Here is a 24,471-nt window from a genome sequence, read left to right as displayed (position 1 = left end):
CTAGGAAGGAAAATAAAAAGAAGAAATTAGAGCTTGTGCATACAGATGTATGGGCACTTGCTCAAGTATCTTCCCTTGGTGGCTCTCATTATTATGTTACATTCATTGATGATGCAACTAGATAAGTATGGGTTTATTTTCTTAGACATAAATATGATGTATTTCAAAATTTTAAGAAATGAAAATGCTTGGTTGAAAATGAGACTGGTACAAAATTAAAATGTCTCAGATCTAATAATGGTGGTGATTATTGTAGTAATGAATTTGAAAATTATTGCTCCACTAATGGTATTCGTAGATACAAAACTGTTCTAAGGACTCCACAGGAAAATGGAGTGGCTGAATGCATGAACAAAATTATAATGGAGCATGCAAGGAGCATGAGGTTGCATGTTGGGTTGCCCTTACACATGTGAGAAAAGGCTATCAATACTACTATATATTTGATTAATAGAGGTCCCTCTACTCCTTTGGGTTGTAGTATTCTAGAGGAAACATGGATTGCTAAGAAGGTGAGTTATTCTTTTCTCAAAACCTTCGGTTATGAAGCTTTTGATCACATAGATTCTAAAAATAGAACCAAGTTGGAAGCTAAGTCAAAGAAATGTGTATTTTTTGGATATGGCATTAATGAATTTGGTTATAGGCTTTGGGATTTTGAAAATCATAAAATTGTAAAAAGCAAGGATGTCATATTCAATTAGAAAGTGTTATACAAAGATTTGTTGCAGCAACATGAGAAGAAAGAAGATGATTATGTAGTGCTAGATGATACTCCAAAAGATGATGTTCTAGCCATTCGTCATGATGTGCAACAACAAATACCACACGCACCAATGAATGTTAGATGGTTAACAAGGTAAATTAGACCTCCAAAAAGATTTTCTCCTCTTCGTATTCTATTTTACTTACTGATGCTGGTGAACTTGAATGTTATGATGAAGCTATGTAAGTGGATACTAAGATTCAGTGGGAGTCTACAATGAAAGATGAAATGGATTCTTTGCTAAAGAATAAGACATGAGATTTATGCAATTTTTTTGTAGGTAAAAGAGCTTTACAAAATAAGTGGGTTTATAGGTTAAAAGAAGAGGAAGGAGGTAAGAAAAGATTTAAAGCCTGGTTAGTTGTTAAAGGATTTGCATAGAAAAAAGGAATCAATTTTGATGAGTTATTTTCTCCTATTATTAAAATGACTTCTATGCATATTGTCTTAAGTATTGTGGCTACTGAAGATTTTCATTTGGAGTTGCTTGATGTTAAAATAACCTTCCTTCATGATGATTTGGATGAAGAGATATATATGGCTTAGCCACAGGGATTTGAGGTCAAAGGTGAGGAGAACTTAATGTGCAAATTGAAGAAAAGTTTATATGGCTTGAAGTAAGCACCTCAGCAATGGTATCTAAAATTTGATAGTTTTATGCATGAGCATGGATACAATAGGTGTCATTCAAATCATTATGTTTATTTTAAGAGGTTGGATGATGATAGCTACATTATTTCATGTTTATATGTTAATGATATGCTTGTAGCATCTAACATGGATCATATTAAGGGGCTAAAATGCCAGTTAGCACATGTTTTTGCTATGAAGGATTTGGGGACAGAAAAACAAATCCTTGGTATGAAGATTTCTAGAGATAGGAAGAATAGAAAATTGACACTATCTCAGGCTAATTATGTTGAGAAGGTTTTGCAATGTTTCTCTATGGAAAATGTTAAAGCTTTCAGCACACCTTTACCTAGTCATTTGAAGTTGACTAAGGATATGTGTCCCAAGACACAAGAAGAGGAGCATAAGATGTCCAGGATACCCTATGCTTCAGCTGTAGGAAGTTTGATGTATGTTATGGTATGTACCAGGCCAAATATTGCACATGTAATGGGAGTTGTTAGAAGGTATATGAGTCATCCAAGAATCATGCATTGGAATGCAGTTAAATAGATTCTCAAATATTTGAAAATTCAATCAGTGTTTACACTTTGGGGTCCCTACTACTTCTTTATAGGGCTATGTTGACTCAAATTTAGTAGTGGATATTGATACCAGGTGGAGTACTATAGCTTATGTCTTTACTTTTGGTGGGGTGGCCGTGAGCTAGGTTTCTAGGTTACCGAAGGTTAATGCTTTATCCACTGTAGAGGCAAAGTATGTTGCTGCTACAGAGGTAGCCAAGGAGATGATATCACTTTAGTTCTTCTTGGAAAAATTGGGACACCCTCAAAAGGATAATTATTTATTTAAAGATAGTCAGAGTGCCATTCATCTTGCAAATAATTCAGCTCTACATTCAAAGACAAAACACATACAGTTGCAGTACCATTTCATTCAATCAATTTTAGAAGATGGATAGTTAAAACTGGACAAGATACATATAGATGGAAATCCAATAGATATGTTTTCAAAGGTAGTAATAAGGGAGAAGTTGAACTCCTCTTCAATTTTGGTTGGTCTTCTAGACTGAATATGAATAAAAGAACAACAGAGTCCAGGGTGGTTTGATTCAGTGGGAGTCTCATGGAGTAGCGGCATAGCTACTGGATTAGTCTCCAAGTGGGAGATTGTTGTTTAGTGTGGAGCTTGATTAGTCCCCAAGTGGGAGGTTATTAGTTTGTGATGACTAATTAGGATTTAGTACTATACATACTTCATAAATTCTTTAAACAAAAAAATTGGGCCCTATTTTATCAGAATTTTGGGCCGACATGTAATTATTAATTATAACCCTAAAGCGATAAAAATACTTATATAAAAGAGCTTAGGGTTAGGGATTATTTCATGGTGGTGATGCAAAAATTGGTCTTGCAGCAGTATTGAGTTGTAAGGGATTATGTATTGTAATTAGGTTGTAATCACTGGATCATAATAATATCAAACTTGTTGTTTGGTGGATGTAGCCTAAGGATTGGGTGAACCGCGTTAAATCTTGGTGTCTTGTGTTCTTTTCTATGTGATCTATTATTTTTTAATATTGGTTATATTTGTATATAATTGTTATTTTTTTCCATGGTTTAATCCTAACAGTAAGATCTTGAAGAAATATGATAGTGGAAATGCTTATGAAGTTGAGTTACCTGATGACATGGACATATCTCCTATATTCAATATTGCTAATTTGTATAAGTATCATGAGTCAGATGATGAAGTTTTTTTGTTAGAGGACTATCCTAAAAGGTAGATTAAAGAAGTTGAATAGATATTGGATCAGAGAATTGGTAAGAGCACAAGAGGAAAAGATTATTATGAATATCTGGTGAAGTGGGAGAATAGACCTATGGAAGATGCTTCATGGATTTTTCAATCTGAGTTGGATTTAGCTCAGGTCGTGACATCTCAATGATTTAGGAGAATCATTTCTTCTAACCCTAGTTGTCAAATGTAGTAGCATCTTGGGTTGCACTGCTATCCTACATGTTTTCAGTTCTTATCTTGTTGCTGAAATTGGGTTCTACTAAATCTGTGATTTCTGGTTTATGGATGCTTGTTGCAAACTGTGTAACTAATTTTTCATAACAAATGAAGGGCTTTTAACTTTATGGATTGAAAAGGGCCTAGATTACTATCTATTATCTAACGAACAATTTTTAACTCCTTATGAGTTGGGAGATATGGAAATTCTCCCAGGATATCAATTTTCTAGTAGTTCTCTGCGATAATTTCCTGTACTCAACTTTCAGAATGGACGCACACTTTTCCTTGATGAATCAGAATTTGTGTACTTAAGAGTTTGTAGAGGACCTAGCTATCTACCTATAGTTTGAAGTATGAGTTGTAACTGAATCAGAGCTAGGAGATATTATGATTTTACTCGGACATTGATTTCAGGACAATTAATTGTTGATGCAAGCTGACTTATGTATTTAATGTTAGGTTTATATTCATTTAATATTTTCCAAGAGCCAACTTGTGGGTTCTCCATGTTCTAGAATTATCTATAAACCATTTTGGCTAGTATAAATAGATTTTTTAGGCTAGGATTTAGGACAGTAAGGAGTTTTAGGCAATTTTGAAGTGGACTGCAAAGCAGAACTAGAAAGTGTGAATTTGCTGTTGATCTTTGTATTTTGTATCTGGTTGTAACCCAAAAGGCCTTACAGCTAGGCATGTATGTTGAATATTTGAAGAATCAATCAAATTATTTTACTATTCTTCCTCCTTTGGTTGTTGTTCTTTGTGTTTTCTTTCGTTGTGTTAACTCTTGCAAGGTGGTTCGGAGAGCTGGGTGTGCCATTGGCCCTAATTTTCTCTATCCTTATGTCATTATCTACTCCTTTCTTTTTTTAAGACATGTAAAGGCTGATGCACCCATTAATTGATAAAAAAAAATGGTAGAGTCCTACTTCGCACCATTCATAGAGTCAATTTGTATATAATTAGATTTATTTTATTAGTTTAGAAGCATATGTTTGCATTAGGAGATCTCTCACTCTCAACATAATTAAGGAGATGATTTCTTATAAATAAATGGATGTAATATGTACTCTAAGCCATTATTTTGATGCAATAATATATTTTATTAGTGCTCTCATTCTGAGTGCAGTTATTATTGCCAGAGTGTGTTATTTTTGTGAATCCTTGTTCATAAATAATAATGGAGCCAATAGTTTTGTTGCATTGATTTGATTGTGTGATCTTTTAGTTCTAGTGTTTTCCATGTGTTGACAAATTTCATTGACATACCAAGTTGGAGAAGAGATCACCTTATTGTTCCTATATAACATCTTGTCTCACATGATTGCACTTTTTGTGGCCTTGTGATTTGATAAGAAGTGAAACATATTTCAGTTTATAGTAAGTTTGTAATGCCCCACCCGGAGATCCTTGGAACAAGGATGAAATACAAGCTAAGATAATTGGTTTTTTACAAGTACGAGTGCACATAACAACATCATACATGGATCACATAGATCGCAGTGGAAGACTTAACCACCATCCCAACAACCAAGAAATTTCCAAACGCCACTACCTAAATTGACACACTCAAAATAGAAAACAAAAATCCAAAATGACAACAACACAAAGAATCTAAGATTTGTCAAGACATGGAAAATTAACTAGACCAAATGGCTACTAGAATCACCAAAAATTGATCCCCAAAAACCAGTGGAGATGCCCCCTATTTTTCACGTGAGGACCAATAGTAGACAAATTTTTGTGTGAAGATGTGTAACATGCCCCACGAAGAAATACCTTTTCATGTGAGGATGTACACCAAATGGTGTGAGAAGATACCTAGCCCAAAAAACCAAGACACTAAATTTGGTAATGGGTTTCATGTGAGAAGGTGCCAAAGGCCACACGAGGAAACCCAATACACCATGCGAGATATTACATTCTCGCACGTGAAAGAATGATTTCATGCAAGATCCCAAGATAGCACACTAGAAAATAAAAAGGTAACAAGCTAAGGAATAAAGTTTCTCCACACCATGGAGTACCAAATCCACATAAATCGAGGAACAAACACTCAAGTGCATAAACAACAAGATGCCATGAAACAAGAAAGAGGAACATCTATCCATATAACCATAGTAGTAAAAGAACATACTAAAAGAAACATCATAGTGTACATAAGCAACATTGCAATGTATAGAAATAACATCACAATAATTGAATAACCAAACTTAAGTATGTGGTTCATCCCAACCATAATACCATGATAAGACCATCATGGGCCCTAGCCATCCCCTATGCATAACATCCCAAGCTATAGATTAGATCATCAGTACTATCATATAAAGACGTCACTACTAAAATATGCTACAACATAAGCATAAAGAAATCTAACATGCTAGTAGTAAAGCATAAGATAATCCTATAAATATGGATAACATCATCTATCATAGGCTAATCATCATAACAAGGAAATGCATCAATAACTAACATCATCTAAACATGATATACAAGCATTCCAATGAAAGCATAAATCAAAAGAAAGCATAGTCTGGAACTCAAAGTACCAAGTGAAAACATCTAGCTACAGCCACACTAGGGAAAAAGATCATCTTTGTACACCGGCCCCCAATAGTGGTATAGGTAGCTACACCTCCCAACCACATGGAACCCATAGGCCTCCTCCTATTGTGTTGATGGAGATAATGATTCAACCACAAACACACACAAAGAAAATGTCTATGGCTAGTACACATGCTAGGCAGTATGATGATTGAATCCAAGACATAAACAATGCATAAACTATAGGTCCTGGTCAAACACTCAATGGGATACTAAGTAGGGGTTGACATCATGGAGAGTCACTTGGCATTGACAAGCCCCAACTTGGATCATGCAAAATCAACTCCCTTAATGGAATGCTCAAGCACAAAACTTTTTTCATTATCTTAAATTTTGTTACCACCCAGTGTTTTATTTAGTTATCACTTATATAAAACTCCCTCTGCCAACCCATGGCACCATGATCACTGAGCTATGAGATAGAAGCCCCCTCTAAATGCTACCCTACCCTACCCATGCTCATCCAACGATGAGTACTTGAAGGCATTCAAAATCCTAACCCAACCCCAATTATCATAAATTTTAGAAGTACCACAGAAGATTAGGCCTTGTAAGTCACCAACCAAATGTACACGTACATACTTGTGTGTAGCACACCACCATCATGAAGATCATAACACAAGGACTGGATGAGAACACTAGCAAAAGATCACTCAACTGGAAATAACTTGAGAAGACAAATTCTACACAAATCCCAAACACAATAAAACCATACATCATGAACTCACTCAACTAATCTCAATCTGGTAGTATGGTTTCTACAAGAATCCTAGTGTCCACAAAACAATAACAAAGGTCCAAAAGGAATAATAACATCAGGTATAAAATCACTCAACTAAACACAAAGTTAGGAGTACAGATGTGATATGCATCCCAATGCAAACATAAAAGTGCAACAATAGTTTTATTGACATCCAAATGAATGATCTAGGTCCACAACCAAACTCATGCCAAGAACACCCAAGAAAATAGGATAGCACACAAATCGAGGTAAAAACCCCTCCAAAATAGAAAACTTCAAAATTAAAACCCATTTGGTCTTTGGGCACAAAAACCCCAAAAATCCAATAAATTTTGGGTTCAGATATCGTATGTGAAAATGGAAAGTATAACAACATGAAGTGCCAAACCCTCATCTTGAAAATAGGGAAAATGTTCATACCCAACCAACTGGGTAGAACTAGTAAACAAAAATAGATGACAACACTAGTTCTTAGCCTCCTAACAAATGGCTACCAAAAATAAAAGTTGAAACAGAGCATAAACAATAAAATGAGAGAGCCCTACCTTACAGTCAAAAGGGCCAAAATGGGAATCTAAACCATAAAATAAAAACCCTATAGAAGTAGCTAGAAATTGCAGCAATCCAAAGTCTCCCCAAGGTTGATCCAATGAGCCCAATCTCGTGACAATCCCATGCTCATAGCTCCCACAATGAACAAAATAGTAAATCCTTAAGAAGAGGATTTTGGGTTTTACTCTCAAAACTTTCTAATTCAAAAATGAGAAGTGGGAAATTAAATTCTTTTTTGGATACTTATTCACTTTTTGAGTGAATAATCGATTAGGGCAAATAGCAAGCCAACCTAGTTAAATCTCGAATTGACCCAAACAAAAATAGGCTATTCTTAGAAATAGAAATTCATCTATAGCAAAGCTGCTAGAAATTAAATTCAATAAAACTAAAAGCCAAAAAACACATAAATTTCTTCATCAACTTTCTGTTAGATTGTGGTGACTGATCAGGAAAGTACTGTACATACTTCATAAGAAAAAAAAATTTGGGTAGTAGCCGACATGGTAGCCGACATATTATGGCCGACATATGGCCGACATGTTATAACCCTAAAGCGGTTTAATACTTGTATAAAAGGGCTTAGGGTTGGGTATTTTTCATAATGTTGTGATATGAAATTGGTTCTTGCGGCGACATTGAGCTATAAGGGATTACGGATTGTAATCAGGTTCTAATCACTGGATTGTAATTAGATCGGACTTGTTGTTTGGTGGACGTAGCCCAGGGATTGGGTGAACCACATTAAATCTTGGTGCCTTGTGTTTATTTCTGTGTGTTCTATTATATTTTGTTATTGGTTATATTTGCATGTAGTTTTTATTTCTGTCTGTGGTTTATCCTAACAAGTGGTATCAGAGCAAGGTTGTCTTTCAGTTATCCTTTGTAGGAAAGTCTCACGGTTAAGTGGGAGTCTCACAGTTGAGTGGGAGCGATGGCAGATGAGGGTAAGTTGAGGGTTGATAGGTTTAATGGGCAGAACTTCCAATTATGGAAGATGCAAATGGAAGACTATTTATATCAGAAGGATTTATGGAAGCCATTGGAAGGAAAAGCCAAGAATCAGGGAACTATGTCAGAGGCTGAATGGGATCTTTTGGACAAAAAGGCACTCGAAAGCATTCGGTTATGCTTGGCACCATCGGTGGCATTTAATATTACAAAAGCAAAGACGACAGAAGATTTGATGAAAACCCTAGCGACATTGTATGAAAAGCCCTCCGCTTCAAATAAGGTATTTCTCATGAAGCGTTTATTTAATATGAAAATGGAAGAAGGTGGATCTGTTGCAGATCATTTAAATGAGTTTAATACTATTACTAGTCAATTATCTTCTATGGGTATCAATTTTGATGAAGAAATTAGGGCTCTCTTGATTTTGTGTTCTTTGCCTGAAAACTGGAATAGCTTGGTAATGGCGGTGAGTAATTTTGTTCCTAGATCTAGTACCCTAAAATATGATGATGTGATCAGTGTTATTTTAAGTGAGGAAACTCGTAGAAAATCCTCAGGTGGATCTACATTAGGAAGTGCTTTAAATGCACAAAGTAGGGGTAGAACGACTGAAAGAGGAAGTAACTCTGGAAATCGTGGGAAATCAAGAGGAAAGTCAAAGGGGAGGAGGTCTCAATCGAGAGGACCAAATGATTGCTGGTACTGTGGGAAACTAGGGCACAAAAAGAAAGATTGCTGGAATCGAAAGAAAAATGAAGGAGATAAATCAGATGGAGACAAGGAGGCAAATGTGGTAAGTAACAAATCCGAAGAGGATGCTTTGCTTTTGTCTTTAGAGAGTGTTGATGATTCATGGGTTTTAGATTCTGGTGCTTCATTTCATGCTACACCTCATAGAGGTTATTTCATTGATTATGTCCAAGGGGATTTTGGGCTTGTTTATTTGGGGGATAATGAACCCTGTCAGATTTTTGGAAAGGGAAAAATTAAGATTAAGTTGCAGAATGGGAATCATTGGCTACTACATGAGGTAAGACATGTTCCAAAACTAAGTAAAAATTTAATTTCAGCAGGGCAACTCGGTGATGAGGGTTGTGTAGTTACTTTTAATGATAAAAATTGGAAGGTTTCAAAAGGTTCCCTTGTAGTAGAAAAAGGTGTGAAAGTAGGCACCTTATATCTTTGTACAGGTCATATTGTTCCTTCTACTTTGATTGTTTCAGAGAAAAATGAATATTCAGGAACAATTACCGCAGTTGAGCAGGGAGAACAAATAGCTGCTATAGATTCTGATACAATGCTGTGGCACAATAGACTTGGGCACATGAGTGAGAAAGGTATGAAAGTACTTCATTCAAGGAAAGTTTTACTAGGTCTAAAATGTGTGAATATGGATTTTTGTGAAAGTTGTGTGTATGGAAAACAAAAGAGAGTGAGTTTTGTAAAGACAGGGAAGGAAAACAAAAGGAGAAATTAGAGCTTGTGCATACAGATGTATGGGGACCAGCCTAGGTATCTTCCCTTGGTGGCTCTCATTATTATGTTACATTTATTGATGACGCAACTAGAAAAGTATGGGTTTATTTCCTTAGACAGAAATCTGATGTATTTCAAACTTTTAAGAAATGAAAATGCTTGGTTGAAAATAAGACTGGTAAGAAATTAAAATGTCTCAGATCTGATAATGGTGGTGAGTATTGCAGTCATGAATTTGAAGATTATTGTTCCGCTAATGGTATTCGTAGACAAAAAATTGTTCCAAAGACTCCACAGGAAAATGGAGTGGCTGAACACATGAACAGGACTATAATGGAGCGCGCAAGGAGCATGAGGTTGCATGCTGGGTTGCCCTTAGACATGTGGGCGGAGGCTGTCAATACTACATTATATTTGATTAATAAAGGTCCCTCTACTCCTTTGGGCTATGGTATTCCAGAGGAAGCATGGACTGGTAAGAAGGTGAGTTATTCTTTTCTCAAGACCTTCGGTTGTGAAGCTTTTGCTCATATAGACTCTAAAAATAGAACCAAGCTAGAAGCTAAATCATAGTTAATGAATTTGGTTATAGGATTTGGGATTTTTAAAATCTTAAAATTATTAGAAGTCGGGATGTCATATTCAATGAGAAAGTGTTGTACAAAGATCTGTTGCAGCAACATGAGAAGAAAGAAGATGATTATGTAGTGCTGGATGATACTCCAAAAGCTGATGTTCCAGCCATTCCTCATGATGTGCAACAACTGCAACAACAAATACCACACACACCAGTGAATGTTAGATGGTCAACAAGGAAAATTAGACCTCCACAAAGGTTTTCTCCCTCTTTGTATTCTATTTTACTTACTGATGCTGGTGAACCTGAAAGTTATGATGAAGCTGTGTTGGTAGATACTAAGATTTAGTGGGATTCTGCAATGAAAGATGAAATGGACTCTTTGCTAAAAAATAAGACATGGGATTTGTGCAAGTTGCCTGCAGGTAAAAAGGCTTTACAGAATAAATGGGTTTACAGGTTGAAAGAAGAGGAAGGAGGTAAGAAAAAATTTAAGGCCAGGTTAGTTGTAAAAGGATTTGCACAGAAAAAGGGAATTGATTTTGATGAGATATTTTCTCCTGTTGTTAAAATGAATTCTATTCGTACTGTTTTAAGTCTTGTGGCCACTGAAGATTTGTAGAGATAGGAAGAACAAAACATTGACGCTATCTCAAGCTAATTATGTTGAGAAGGTGTTGCAACGTTTCTCTATGGAGAATGCTAAAGCTATCAGCACACCTTTACCTGGTCATTTGAAATTGACTAAGGAGATGTGTCCCAAGACACAGGAAGAGGAGGATAAGATGTCCAAGGTACCCTATGCTTCAGCTGTAGGAAGTTTGATGTATGCTATGGTATGCACTAGGCCAGATATTGCACATGCAGTGGGAATCGTTAGCAGGTATATGAGTCATCCAGGATTTGAGCATTGGAATGCTGTCAAGTGGATTCTCAAATATTTGAGAGGAACATCTAATAAGTGTTTACACTTTGGGGGCTCTACTACTGATTTATGGGGCTATGTTGGCTCAGATTTGGCTGGGGATATTGATACCAGGCGGAGTACTACAGGTTATGTCTTTACTGTTGGTGGGGCAGCCGTGAGCTGGGTTTCTAGGTTACAGAAGATTAATGCTCTCTCCACTACAGAGGAAGAGTATGTTGCTGCTACAGAGGCAGCCAAAGAGATGATATGGCTTCAGTTCTTCTTGAAAGAATTGGGACATCCTTAGAAGGATAATTATTTGTTCACAGATAGTCAGAGTGCCATTCATCTTGCTAAGAATTCAGCTCTGCATTCTAAGACCAAACACATACAGTTGAGGTACCATTTCATTTGGTCAGTTTTGGAGGATGGACAGTTAAAGCTGGAGAAGATACATACCAATGATAATCCAGCAGATATGTTGACAAAGGTTGTAACAAGGGAGAAGCTGAACTCCTCTTCAGCTTCAGTTGGTCTTTTAGACTGAACATGAATAAAAGAACAGTAGAGTCCAGGATGGTTTGATCCAGTGGGAGCCCCATGTGGTAGTGGTATTGCTACAAGATCAGTCTCCAAGTGGGAGATTGTTGTTTAGTGTGGAGCCTGATCAATCCCCAAGTGGGAGATTGTTAGATTGTGGTGACTGATCAGGAAAGTACTTATTATGGCCGACATGTTATAACCCTAAAGCAGTTTAATACTTGTATAAAAGGGCTTAGGGTTGGGTATTTTTTATAATGTTGTGATACAAAATTGGTTCTTGCGGCGGTATTGAGCTGTAAGGGATTACGGATTATAATCAAGTTGTAATCACTGGATTGTAATAAGATCGAACTTGCTGTTTGGTGGACATAGCCCAGGGATTGGGTGAACCACGTTAAATCTTGGTGCCTTGTGTTCATTTCTGTGTGTTCTATTATTTTCTGTTATTGGTTATATTTGCATGTAGTTTTTATTTCTGTCCGTGGTTTATCCTAACACTTTCACAAAAATGCGAACCTCTAAATGCACAGACATGGTCACTGGTCTAATCACATAATGCAAATGAGTTCAGATTTAATAATCATCGAAAGGATTAATTAAATAATTAAAATAAGAATACGTTGACCATATAGGGATGGCATTGGTAAAATATGAATGGCTGAATCACTAACTCCATGTGTCACTACCAGGGATATAAATCCTGCACACTAAACAACATGATCAAGTACAACTGCATATAATAACATAGTCAAAGCAATAAATGTATTAAATGACTAATTTAACCATTTATTCAATCATAACAAAATAGTCCATTTACATCACTCATGTTCGCATATAGCATAACAATGTAGGAATGAAGTAAATAATTATAGCATTAAATCCATCACATAACATAATCAAAGATATGTCCAAATACTAGATAATCAAATATCATCATAAAACACACTGTCGTCTCAAAATGGCATCATCATGCAATATGATCAATTGAACAATATAGTAGTCTAACATCAATGATACTTAAATCAAAGTATAACATTTGACCCTGAGGTCATCTCAAATGTAAAACATAAGTAACAAGTATCGCTTAGATCAAAATATAACAAGGTAAATATGAGTAGCACATAACCAATGAATTCAATATGGACAATTCATTTCTAATTATTTAAGAATTTAATAATGGTTGTTTAAATAACAACAAAAAAGAACTTAAAATACATAAGCAAACACAATCATAAACATGACTAACGAATACTATAGGAACCTAGTCCAGTGTAGCATGGTAATAGTACACAGTGCAATCTCTGCACACATCTCAGGGTAATCATGGAATAACATCAGGATACCGCATCGATCCTAGTAACCACTAGCAAAAACCTCAATGAATCATAAATCGCATCATAATCTCATAAATCAGCAATAAGCATAATCAAAGCAACTGATACAATAACACAAGTCCAATCACCTCAAGGGTGTAGACCACTCATGGTCCCAATCACGATCCCATCTCAAGGAGAGATCAATAAGGTTGCATCCATTAGGATGACTTGGAGAAATCAAATGGGAGAGGCACTATAGTTTCCATCGATGATCGCATTAATGGATTTAAGGAAGCACCACTCCTATTTTCATTGGTTTCCTACCCATCTTTTCAATTATTTAACTTGTAGACGTTTTGTTACCATGGTTTATGTCTATTAGGAATTTCCCTTTCAAGTTATTTGTTTAATCTCTCGTTACCTTATCTTTGTTATTTCCTTTGCTAACATTTGGTTAAATTAGGAATTCATATAGTTGCATTGTTAGATTGCACTCATCATAAAACCAAAAAATACCAAAAATATATCTCTTTTGTGGTTACATTTTGAAACAACAAGCAGATTAAACATCTTATCTTTAGTAGGTTGCAAAATCACCCATAACATTGGAGTTGATCCTAGATTATCTTTTCAAGAGAGAAATTCAAAAGGATTCCTACCATTAAGCATCACGCAAAACAATAGCTCAACACCTCCCACACAATTTCAAACCATACACCCACCTTTCCTTAATACAAAGTCAACTTTCCCCTTGCATTTTCCCATGTCGAAGAGTTAAGAGGAAACCTTGGGTAGCATCGAGGCATGGAACCATGTGCCCAGGGAAGGGATGGTGCATGTAGCCAAGTGGCCAAGTTGACATAGGGAGATGGGTTAGGTAGTATTAAGGAGAGGTTTAGATGAAGTAAGGTGGGTTAACTAGGACTTAAAATGTAATTTGTACATCATTTGGAAAAAGGTAATGGTATTTAGATTAATTTAAAATATATAAAAAAAATTTAATTGTATTAATATTTTATTAGTTATTGAAATTCATGGATATGAGTAAAGACAAAAATAGCTGTAAAGGAAGGAGTTGTTAGTTAGGGATAGACTTAGTAGTTTAAGAGATAGTTAGAAGTTATATGTTTGGGATTTAGTTTTAAGATTTAAATATTTTAATAAACTTTTAGAAAATTGAATTTCATCATTATGATTGAAAATAATAAATTTAATTAAATAGGTAAAAGAATTAGGGACAATAGTCTATTGAGTTAGTAATTAGGCTAAGTCAGATTAGGGTTACAAGTAGAAAGTTATGATAGATAACTAGGGTTAAAGGTTGGATTAATATTATACATTAAATTAACATATGAGACTATATTATATTATTTGATAAGTAATTAAATGTTGCATTTTAATATTTTTGTACATTTACTAAAAAGTTCATTTAATTCGAATTGCAAGGGTTATAGGATTGAAGGGGCATTGAAAGAACATTAGGTTGATAACCTGATAGAGATTAGGAATATGATTTAAGGATGAAACGAATGTCGTGAATAATGTAATAATTAATATTTAATGTTTTCAATTAGTATAATAGTTCATTTTAATAATGAGAGTTAAGTATTAAGGTATTTGATGAACTTGTCAAAGATGCAAAACTGGTTCACTTAGGAGATTGAACTGACACACCAAATGAATATGAAATAACTTGATAACCTAATATAACTTATGAAATTACATGAACTTAATAATGTGACATACATAATGGTCAAAGTAAGGTTGACTTAGTCAACAATTAGGGATTGAACATGAATGTACCCTGGTAAGGGTGTAATTTTGGAATTATGATTGAACATGAATTACTTGGACTTAACCTAATTAAAACCAAAACAAATTTAATCCGAATTCAAACGAAGAACTAAGGAAACTTAAATACCCTCGAACATGATCTCATCACTCAAATTTGGTTTAGTTAACCCACCTGGTTGACCCGAACAAGGTTTTTCCATAACATCTTGGCTTGAGTGTTCCGACCATGCAGTTTGGTTGAAAGGTCAACTCTGCATCTAACTGAAATATAATCGCTACTCATTTTGATCATTTGTCAACTTTTCATAACATATTCGATGTAGTATGTGTTGAGCATAGTGGTTATTTAACTTATATATATATATATATATATATATATATATATATATATATAGTTTGTGTGTTTGACAATTTATGCATACATTTAGATATTAAGTAGCTATTATTTTATATATTTATATTATATTTTGATATTGTCATTACTTTCATACTATAATCGTAAAATCAATTCTATTTCTATACTATATTATGTGTGACAGTTTTTATCTATTGATACTTATTTTTTTCCTTAAATTATTTTCACATTTAATTATTATTTTAATTTTGAAATACACTTAATTAATTGATAAATAGGAGATAATTTCTAAGCAAATCGAATTGTGATGTTGATTTTTATTTTACAAGGATGGTTAATTGATTTTGAAGAATGCTTAACTAAAGAACTATTCATAATTTCAATTCTAAATGTATTAAAATGTTAAGAGGAACTTTCCAAAAAAAACCTCCCTCTTGCCCATTTCTATAGATTGAAGTTTAAAAGATCATTTTAATATTTTAAAACAACGTATGCTTATCAAATCTTAATAAGACCAATTTTATATATATCTTTTCCAACAAAACATGCTTTCGAAACCAAGGTTATCGAAATGAACTCGGAAATGTAATTCTTTTAAACGTTAAAAAACAAAAAACCAAAAACAAAAAGCAGAAGCGTGTGTTTTTTCGGGCGAAAATATCTGTCCCTGACAGCCGTCACGCTCAGAATTTCCCACGATAAAAACTCGTCCGTCATATCAGATATGCCTCGGACTTATCAACGATAAGTCAGCAAACTTATCAGGACCCTGAATAGCCCTTTTGGCCGAGACAACCCACAGACTATTTAAGTGTCATTGATTTGCAGAGGCTGAGTGATCTAAAATTTGGCTTCGCTATATAATTGGCATCGATCCATTTCTTCTATTCATTCACCGTGTTTGAACAAGCTTTATTTTCATGTTCCGGCTGTACTTCTGTGGGGAGAAGAAAGAAGCAAGACCAAAGGCGGCGGAAGAAAAAAAGGAGGAGAATTCTGATTTCACCTACTGCATTTTTTAATTGTACGCGAAAGACAACTGAACTTAGATTTAGGTATGTTCGTGTGGGTTGCTCAATTTCTCTAATATGCCTTGATGTTTCTTCTGGTGTTCTGTTCTGTGGGCTTTAGGTGTGCTGGAATTGCTGAAACAATTATTTAGTTTTGTCTATTTATTTCCTGTTTCCGTTCTTTTAGGTTTTGGTGGAGTCTTCTTTGAGTTAGGATGGATATCTCCATGCTTAGAATGATAGTCATGCCTTGATGTTGGGTGAGATTTAGATCATAAACTTAGGTTTACTAGGACTTGCACAAGTTAATTCTTCTGGATTATATTTGCTGTATCGTGCTTTTGAATTCAATTGAATGAAATCTATCTGTTTAATGTTTGAGACACCCCATGATCTATAGTCAGGATTTATCCATTTTCTTCTTTATAGCTCTCTCATTCTATGGATGGATATAGGAGTGCGGCATAAAATATTATGCACATAAAATTTATAGAAGAATGATACAGTTATTAGTTATCATTATTTACGGACTGCGGAAACCTAATATATCTGATGAATTATACTTTTCTAAAGCCATTATAAGAAATGAGTCTGGGTCGTGCCACAGGCAGATTTTGGTAAAAGAAATACCTCTATGTCCTTGGCTCTTAGCTGAAGAGGTTCTCTGAACCTTCAATGAAAAAATACTCTTGACTTTCACCTTGCCTGCACTGTTTCTTTGTGCTATATGCACTGTTAAATTTACCCAGAGCCTACACCTAGCTTGGTCTGTTGGAGTAAGCTGCACAAAAAATTGATTGCATTAATGAGAAGGTAAAATGTCCTTGGAAGGCCAATAGTGGCATGTTGTGATGGTTAAGTTGTTGAGTTGTTATCCTTGCAAATCTCACGGGGATGAGGTCCCCTGTTTGTGGCCTCACTGGTTCATAGCTCCAGGTCAAAGCGTTTACCCCTCTTTAAAAAAAAAAAATTTTACTCTTAGGGCCCTGAATGAATATGCAACTTACCTTCTGAGACAGGTTAAATATAGTCTGAACCTTCATTTGACCTGCTCTGTTTCTGTATCCTATATGTCCTGTTAAATTTACCCAGAGTCTGCACTCGCTTGGTCAGTTTGAGTAAAGCACAGGGAGTTTTGAATATATTAATGAGTGACCAAAATGTCTTTTGAAAATGTCAACCGGGATTTGACCTATGAGAGCTCTGAATGAATATGCAACTTACCTTTTGAGATCTCCAATATAAAGGCGAGCAGATTTTACAAATAATGAGTTATTGTACTCTATTTCTTTTGAGATCTCCACTGTAAAAGCCTTAAGCATACAGCTGTTTTCATGGGACTTTTCGCCCATGTTTTATTGTCAGTTCTTTATTTATTCAAACTTGCTCTGAATTCACAAAGATCTGATTGCCATGGTCCGTGCAAAGGGGTGAAAATGATTAGCCCTTCTAAAAAATTCCCATGTTAACTAAATTTCTCTTGGTTGTTTATATCTGTAATTTAGGAATTGTTCACTTTCTCTTCTGACACTTCTTTTGAAAAAGATTCAATTAGCTCCTGTTTTCTGATCATAAGGATTGTTGGGTGTCCGAGGGCACAGGTGCTATTGATTCTTGTCAAGGAATAGTTGAATTGGTTCATGATAAGTTATTTGGACCAGGTTGTCGGGCCAGATCTTTGCAGTTCAGTCACAATGGACACCAAATTGAGCAGCGATTTAGTGTTCCTCATTTTGCAGTTTCTGAATGAGAACAGGCTTAGTGAAACAGCTCGCAGGTAAGTATTATTTCTGGTAATTTTGAACATGGTATTGTTTTAGCATGATCCTGGAATTAGATAGCGCTACTCTCTGTCTTCTTTTGATGTTTACTATACTGTGATTTTGCATTGCCTAGGTTGGAACAAGAGTCTCGTTGCTACTTTAACATGCCATATTTTGAATCCCAAGTTCTGGCTGGAGAATGGGATAAAGCTGATTGTTACCTCTCCAGTTTTATAACAGTTGAAGAGAATTCCCACTCTACAAAAACTATCTTTGAGATCAGGAAACAGAAATATTTAGAAGCATTGGACAAGTAAGCAATATTCTCTATTGGAGTTTTGAGCTGTATCGGTGCTTGTTGGAGGTGTTGTGAAATGTATTTCCTACATGAACATTAGGCTGGTTTATGTTATCATCCTCTAATGATTAAGAATTGAGATTGCGGAGTCCTATTTCATTATGAAATTTGGGCTTTTGGGTTATCTTTCACCTTTCTGTTTGTAAATGTTGATTTTGAGTTGTATTTCAATGTAGGTTAATGCATTCCCAAACTCTTCATGGTTCAAATTCCAGATGTTTGGAGATTTTGTTTGTCCATTTGAAATTTTCTAGTCATTTCATATTTGTGATATTGTAGACAATTATATCAAGATTATGGGTTTCAGGTTATAAATTCCTCGGCTATATTTTTATAATGCAGCATAGAGTTGTTTAGGTCAAATTTTCTTATTAATTTTACACTTTTCCAGGAAAGATTATGCAAGAGCTGTGGAAATACTTAGAAAGGATCTCAAAGTATTTGAGCATTTTAACAGTGACATTTACAAAGAGCTTGCAGATTTAATAACTCTAGGAAACATCAGGTAGTGCTCTGTTTTATGTTTTGTTTATTACTTTTTCAAGCTGTCCCACTGTTTCTGTTTTCCATGTTGATTCTAATTTTTAAGCATAATTTGGTTCAATGTAGGGAAAATGAGCAGCTTTCAAATTATGGGGATACAACATCCCAACGGCAACTAGTTTTTCGGGACCTGCAAATGTTTATAAGGGGCAACCCTCAAATTTGCAATAAGCTGAAATTTCCACATATTGACATTTCTAGATTAAGGGTCCTCATAAACCAAAGGTCCCACTTCTCTCCTTACTTTTCCACTGTTTTAAATCTTGGTTAAAGATAAACTATTGCTTTTGAACAGTTGTAAGAGTCACATTGTAGAGTTGCTGGAAATATATTGCATTCATGGAAAATTGTATCTTCAAATGAGAGTTGTTTGATTGACTTACCTAAGAAACCAGTTAATAATAATTAAGAATTAATCTAACACCAATTACCTTATTCCAGAGCTGAATCATGATAAAGCTTAACTAATGTGATAAGAATTTCATTAAATGGAGAAAATCTCATGTTTGTTAGTCACTTTTTTAATTAACAATCTGCAAAATGTTTGAAAACAATTCTACCAGTTTGGACAGTGCAATTTTTGAATTAGGAAACCCATTAAGGGTCAGATATTGTACTTTAGGCAGGGATTGTTTCTGAATTTTGTTTTAAATTTTCTTACAACTGGCTCATAAGTTTTATATGCCCATTTTTCCAGTCTGAATTGGCAGCATCGACATTGCAAAAACCCATCTTCTATTCCTGATATCAGAACTTTGTTTTCTGATCACATATGTGCACCTCTTGGTGGATCTCAAAACCACATAAGTAATTCTATTGTTGGAGAGAGTCATCAATGTCTACCTTATTTACCTGTTCCTACACATGCTGTAAGTTGTGTTACCAACCAATATTTAAAAATAAAACACGCGATCCATATCTTCACTGTTTTCTTCTTTAAATTTTAGATATTTCTTCATATCATGCCCTCTCTCAGTAACACACCTTTTCTGTGATTTATTACAGTCATTTTCAAAGGAAGTTGATCTCTCTGGTAGATGCAGGTTGTCTCTTACAGGATGGATGGCAAATTCTGAACCTTCCATACCACATCCTCCTGTACCTGGAGGCACAGGGAATGCTTTCCCACCCCAGAATGGAGGTAAATATTTTGTGGTCTATAAAATGTTAATTTTTCAACCAGTCAATTTCTTAGCCATTTATGAATGTTTATTATGGGGTGTTGGTTTCTTAATTACTTCATTTTTTAGTATCTGAATTTTAATAGGATCTCCCTCCTCTGGCAAGGAATAATCAACCAAACAATGCATTGTTTTTATATGTTTTGTGTGATGACTTCAGCAGGTTTGCTAAAGCAGATTAGAACACGCACTGCAAATATTACTGGATCTGATTATCAATTTGTGAGTCCTGTACATGTTACAAAGTGCTCCTGTATTGGTCCATCTGATGTGGTAAGAAATGGCTTTCCATGTATGGTGTAGTTTTTGAAGTTTCTTAATACTTATTCCAATCTTGTCCTAATTGCACACAATGATTTGTGTCCTTCGATGCATTGTCTCTCCTCCCATATATTTCTTTACATAGTATTTTCAGTAGAAAATATTGATATTGCTTTGAGTATACTGTGACATGAAAATTTTACAGTCAAACAGTAAAATCAATAGATTAGAATAGATATTGTTTCAAGGAAGATCTTCAAAATTTACATGACTGACAAACAGAACATGTTAATGTATCTTACTATAAGACATAAATAACTTAAGTACCTAAGCAAGGTTAAGAATGTTTATTTCTGGAAGATAGCTTTTAGAATGTCTGTTTCTCCTCAAACTTTGATCAGCGTGTCTCTGAGCCCTCACTGTCTGTATCATGCCTTCCCCTACTTCCTGCCTACCAAAAATTATTGATAAGGATTGAGGGATTTAGCCACACTATCAATTTGGTAAACTCTCAAAGCTTAAATAATCAGTTGCTATAAGATCAAGTCACAATGTATACTTTGGACTGTCAGATTTTAATTAAGGTTTTCATTGAGCATTTAAAAGCAAACAGTTTTTATCTTATTTAAACTTAGGGGAAGACATTTATCTGCACTTTTTACAGATGCCTTTCATGTTGATTCTGTGTGGTGTATTGGAATTTTGAACTGCTTATATCTCTAAATTTGCTGGGGAAAACCAGATTACAATACACAGCACCCATTTCAACATTTATGTTGGTGCAATTTGATAGTAACCTGACCTAATATAAGACAGTATCCAACATGCAGTTGTGATCCAACCCTTGATTGTGGTCTGATGTTTGAAAACTTATATTAAGGGGGATGTGAATTATTTTCATGTTAAGGGGTTCTTTAGTATATGGCAAAATTGGGACATGAAGTAAAGGGCAGACTATTTCAAGCTAGTCATGTGAAATTGTTCTACATTCTTAACAGATTTAATACAATATGATATTCTATCCATTTTTGTATGTATAAGCTTCTAAAATAGCCATTTCTTGAAGTCCACAATTAACTGCAATGGCTGTTACACATACAGAATAATGCTGATAGCAAGTGGCCAACAGATGCCAAACAAAATGTTCGAGACGAGGAAGCAAACAAGATAAAAAAATTGTGCCTGGAAAATGTGTCTCATCCAATCCACTGTAAGACTCGCAAATTACAAGGAATTTCCAAGGGAAAGGCAAGCTTTCGTCCTCTACATGCTAGATAAAACTATCAAGGAGAAATCCAGAATCTCATTTACTTGTTTTTCTTCTGTACCTCTAATTTCCTTTATTGTGCTCTACAGATTGTTCAAATACTTTTTACAAACTCTGGTTCTAGTCTCCTAGCTTTGGACTCCAATGCTTGTTGCCAGCGCTGGGACTGGGGATGTAATGAGGGGAATCCAACTGGGAAGGTTCAGATTCTCAGACATTTACTTTGACTTCAATGGAACCCAGTTTATTTTAAATGAATGTATACATTTAATTTGACCGTACTAGGAATTTGTTTCCAGGTGACAGTTACCATTTCAACCGGGTTACCCTTAGAGTCAGCTAGTCATTCAATAACACATGATTCATATTGCAAGGATCCAGAAAACCAGATCCCGTGTATGGTTGTGTCAAACAATGATGAGTACGTAATCTCCATTTCTGGCAGAGAGGTCTCCCTATGCAAATTACAAACATTTGAGGTGATTGGTTTGCTCATTTATAATGAATAAGTTTATTAGTAGTTTCATTGTTTGCTTCACTAAATTTCTTCCTTTTCAATTAAACATCTATCAGGTTAGAAAAGATGGTAATTTGCCAATGTTTCTACTTATATTTTATCCTGTTAAATAAAATCCCTGTTGTTTTATGTTGTCAACGTTTTAAGGAACATTATTATGTAGGTAGAATTATGCATTCGTATGATTTTCAATCTTATATTCATGATTTCTTGGTTGATTGATATAATATTCCTAAACAAAGTAGTGCAAACTTTAATGCAGTTTGTATCAGTCTTCTTGCTCCCTTCCCCACCAGCAACATCTTTCGCTATCCATCCAGAGGATAACAATATCATTGCTTTTGGGTTGGAGAACTCAAAAATTCTAATACTCCATGTGAAAAATGGAACATCTAAGGTACCATGGATATATTAGTTTCTATGAACATTGAGTAGGTAACAGTTTATCCCGATTTTCATTTATGACCTGGGTGTATAATGTCATTGCATTTGTTCAATACTTGGAAAAGATGTTGGAAGGACAACACCGAAAGGAAATCACCTGTGTGGCATTCTCAATATGTTTGGATCTGCTGATATCAGCTGGAGCTGATGGTCTGGTAAGGGCTTCAGCTCCCCACAAGTTAACTAATTTATAATTTTGGTATTTAAGTCGTGAACACAGAATTTTGATTGAGATAAATATTATGGTGGTAGCTTTGTGCCTGGAGCCTAAATGAATGGATTATAGAGAAAGAACAGTTTCTATATCCACATGGAGGAAGGTCATCATCACCAGTTCGAATTAGCAAAATAATTTTTCACAGAGATCAGGTTCACTTGTTAGTTGTGCAGGAGAACCAAATTGCAATCCATGATTGTTCTACATTTGATCAAACATGCAATGTAAGATGCTACATTTGTATAAAATGCTAAGATTTACTTATTGGGCTTTGGTTTCAGAAATTGAAAATTTCTATCTATAGTTATGCTAAGTTCAAACATGAAAATTTAGATCTAACATTTGAACAAACAAACTGAGGACTACTTTGTTACTTTCCTTTGCAGTGGCAACCCCACGATCCATTTCCTGCACCAATTTCGAGTGCCCAATATTCCTGTGACAGCCAACTAGTCTATGTCAGTTTCTGTGATTGTGCAATTGGGGTTTTTGATGCAGATGTCCTAAAGCCACTTTTCAACATCACTCCTGCATTTTTTCTATCAGGCATGAGAAGGTGTGGCGTCTTTTATGCAAATGTTTTCATGAACTTCTTGAATTCTACCTAGCCAAGGCACTGCAATTTGAATCTTGAGAGCAATCCCATCTCCCCTACTTTTTTTCGTTTTTGAATAACACAGGTTATTTTATTTTAATGAAAACTGCTACGATTCATTGAAAAATAAGGGAAATTCTTGTGGTTCCCATCTGCAGGAACAATATCTATCCACTTGCAATTGCAGCACACCCTCAGGAATATAACGAATTGGTAATTGGTTTCAGTGATGGGGAAGTGTATTTGATTGAGGTTGTAGAATCACAAGGAGAGGGAGCCTGGCTCACTTAAGAATGGAGAGGGTAGTTCAGATCCCTCAACAAGCAACCATGGCTCTGAATTACCAAAGTAGCATGGATGTGACAGGACAGATATCAAGCAGGATATGACAAATTATATATTCTAATTCATTTATGACATCGATACTTGTGGCACTTTTATCAGTGGCATGCAAACTCTAATCCATTTTTCATTTCATTCAATGAGGTTCTACTACTATTTTGTACGTATCACAAGTTATTGTAATGGTGAAAATCATTTGTTTGGCCTAAGCCACTGCAAATATTATGTTAACGATTCTTTTGCAATGCTATTCAACAGCATCATTGAAGACTATCTTGCGTGTCAAGATAACCTGTTATGAGCTCAACTAGGATTCCTAGATTGACTAGATTGTGCTAAGCAATGATGTTTTTTCTATTTATTAGTGGCTATTGTCAATGGTTCTTTTTCATCAATGGATTCTAGTACAAAGACGTTAGTGGGAAAGTAGTCCAACATTTTCTTGTTGTGTTGGTCAAGTAGTGAATTTCTTTGGAACAAATAAGGCAATCTTGGATCATTGGGTGCAGGCTTATAGCATCTTGTTTTCTTGCTCAATTAAGCATTATAATGAAATGTGCATTTGTTTGTTTGACAACAGTGTGTAGCTCAAAGTATTTGATCATATCAACCCAAAACGTGTATGAGATATTTTCATTATTTACTATTTGTTCTTCAAATCTCCAAGTATCATAGACAACAGTGCTTGAGAGAAGTCACCAAAGAATATGATGTCTACATTTCTAAATGGATTTTCCG

At 35.1% G+C, this 24,471-nt stretch overlaps 1 protein-coding gene across 4 annotated transcripts; it reads left to right on the top strand.

Annotated features, from left to right (window-relative positions):
* Positions 1 to 15,866: 15,866 nt before the first annotated feature.
* Positions 15,867 to 24,004, top strand: LOC149544307 (protein TOPLESS-RELATED PROTEIN 2-like). 4 transcript variants are annotated; one of them, XM_089798779.1, is made up of 16 exons: positions 15,867 to 16,290; positions 17,907 to 18,022; positions 18,142 to 18,321; positions 18,758 to 18,871; positions 18,976 to 19,134; positions 19,607 to 19,778; positions 19,915 to 20,050; positions 20,251 to 20,363; positions 21,453 to 21,599; positions 21,708 to 21,818; positions 21,918 to 22,097; positions 22,398 to 22,532; positions 22,645 to 22,734; positions 22,832 to 23,020; positions 23,183 to 23,352; positions 23,550 to 24,004. In XM_089798779.1, exons 2-16 carry the CDS (start codon positions 17,940 to 17,942, stop codon positions 23,680 to 23,682), a joined length of 2,112 nt encoding a protein of 703 aa, XP_089654905.1. In that variant the 5' UTR covers positions 15,867 to 16,290; positions 17,907 to 17,939; the 3' UTR covers positions 23,683 to 24,004. The 4 variants fall into 4 exon arrangements, with proteins under 4 accessions (XP_089654905.1, XP_089654906.1, XP_089654904.1 ...); XM_089798780.1 differs by having other exon boundaries at positions 15,982 to 16,290; positions 20,254 to 20,363; XM_089798778.1 differs by having other exon boundaries at positions 16,071 to 16,290; positions 17,847 to 18,022; positions 22,868 to 23,020.
* The last annotated feature ends 467 nt before the right edge of the window (positions 24,005 to 24,471 follow it).

Source organism: Cupressus sempervirens, chromosome 8 (assembly GCF_028749045.1).
Source record: "Cupressus sempervirens isolate cs-2001-9-10 chromosome 8, ASM2874904v1, whole genome shotgun sequence".
NCBI lineage: Eukaryota > Viridiplantae > Streptophyta > Pinopsida > Cupressales > Cupressaceae > Cupressus > Cupressus sempervirens.
The sequence above is the reverse complement of the archived record's forward strand: the minus strand, read 5'-3'. Positions and strand labels throughout refer to the sequence as shown.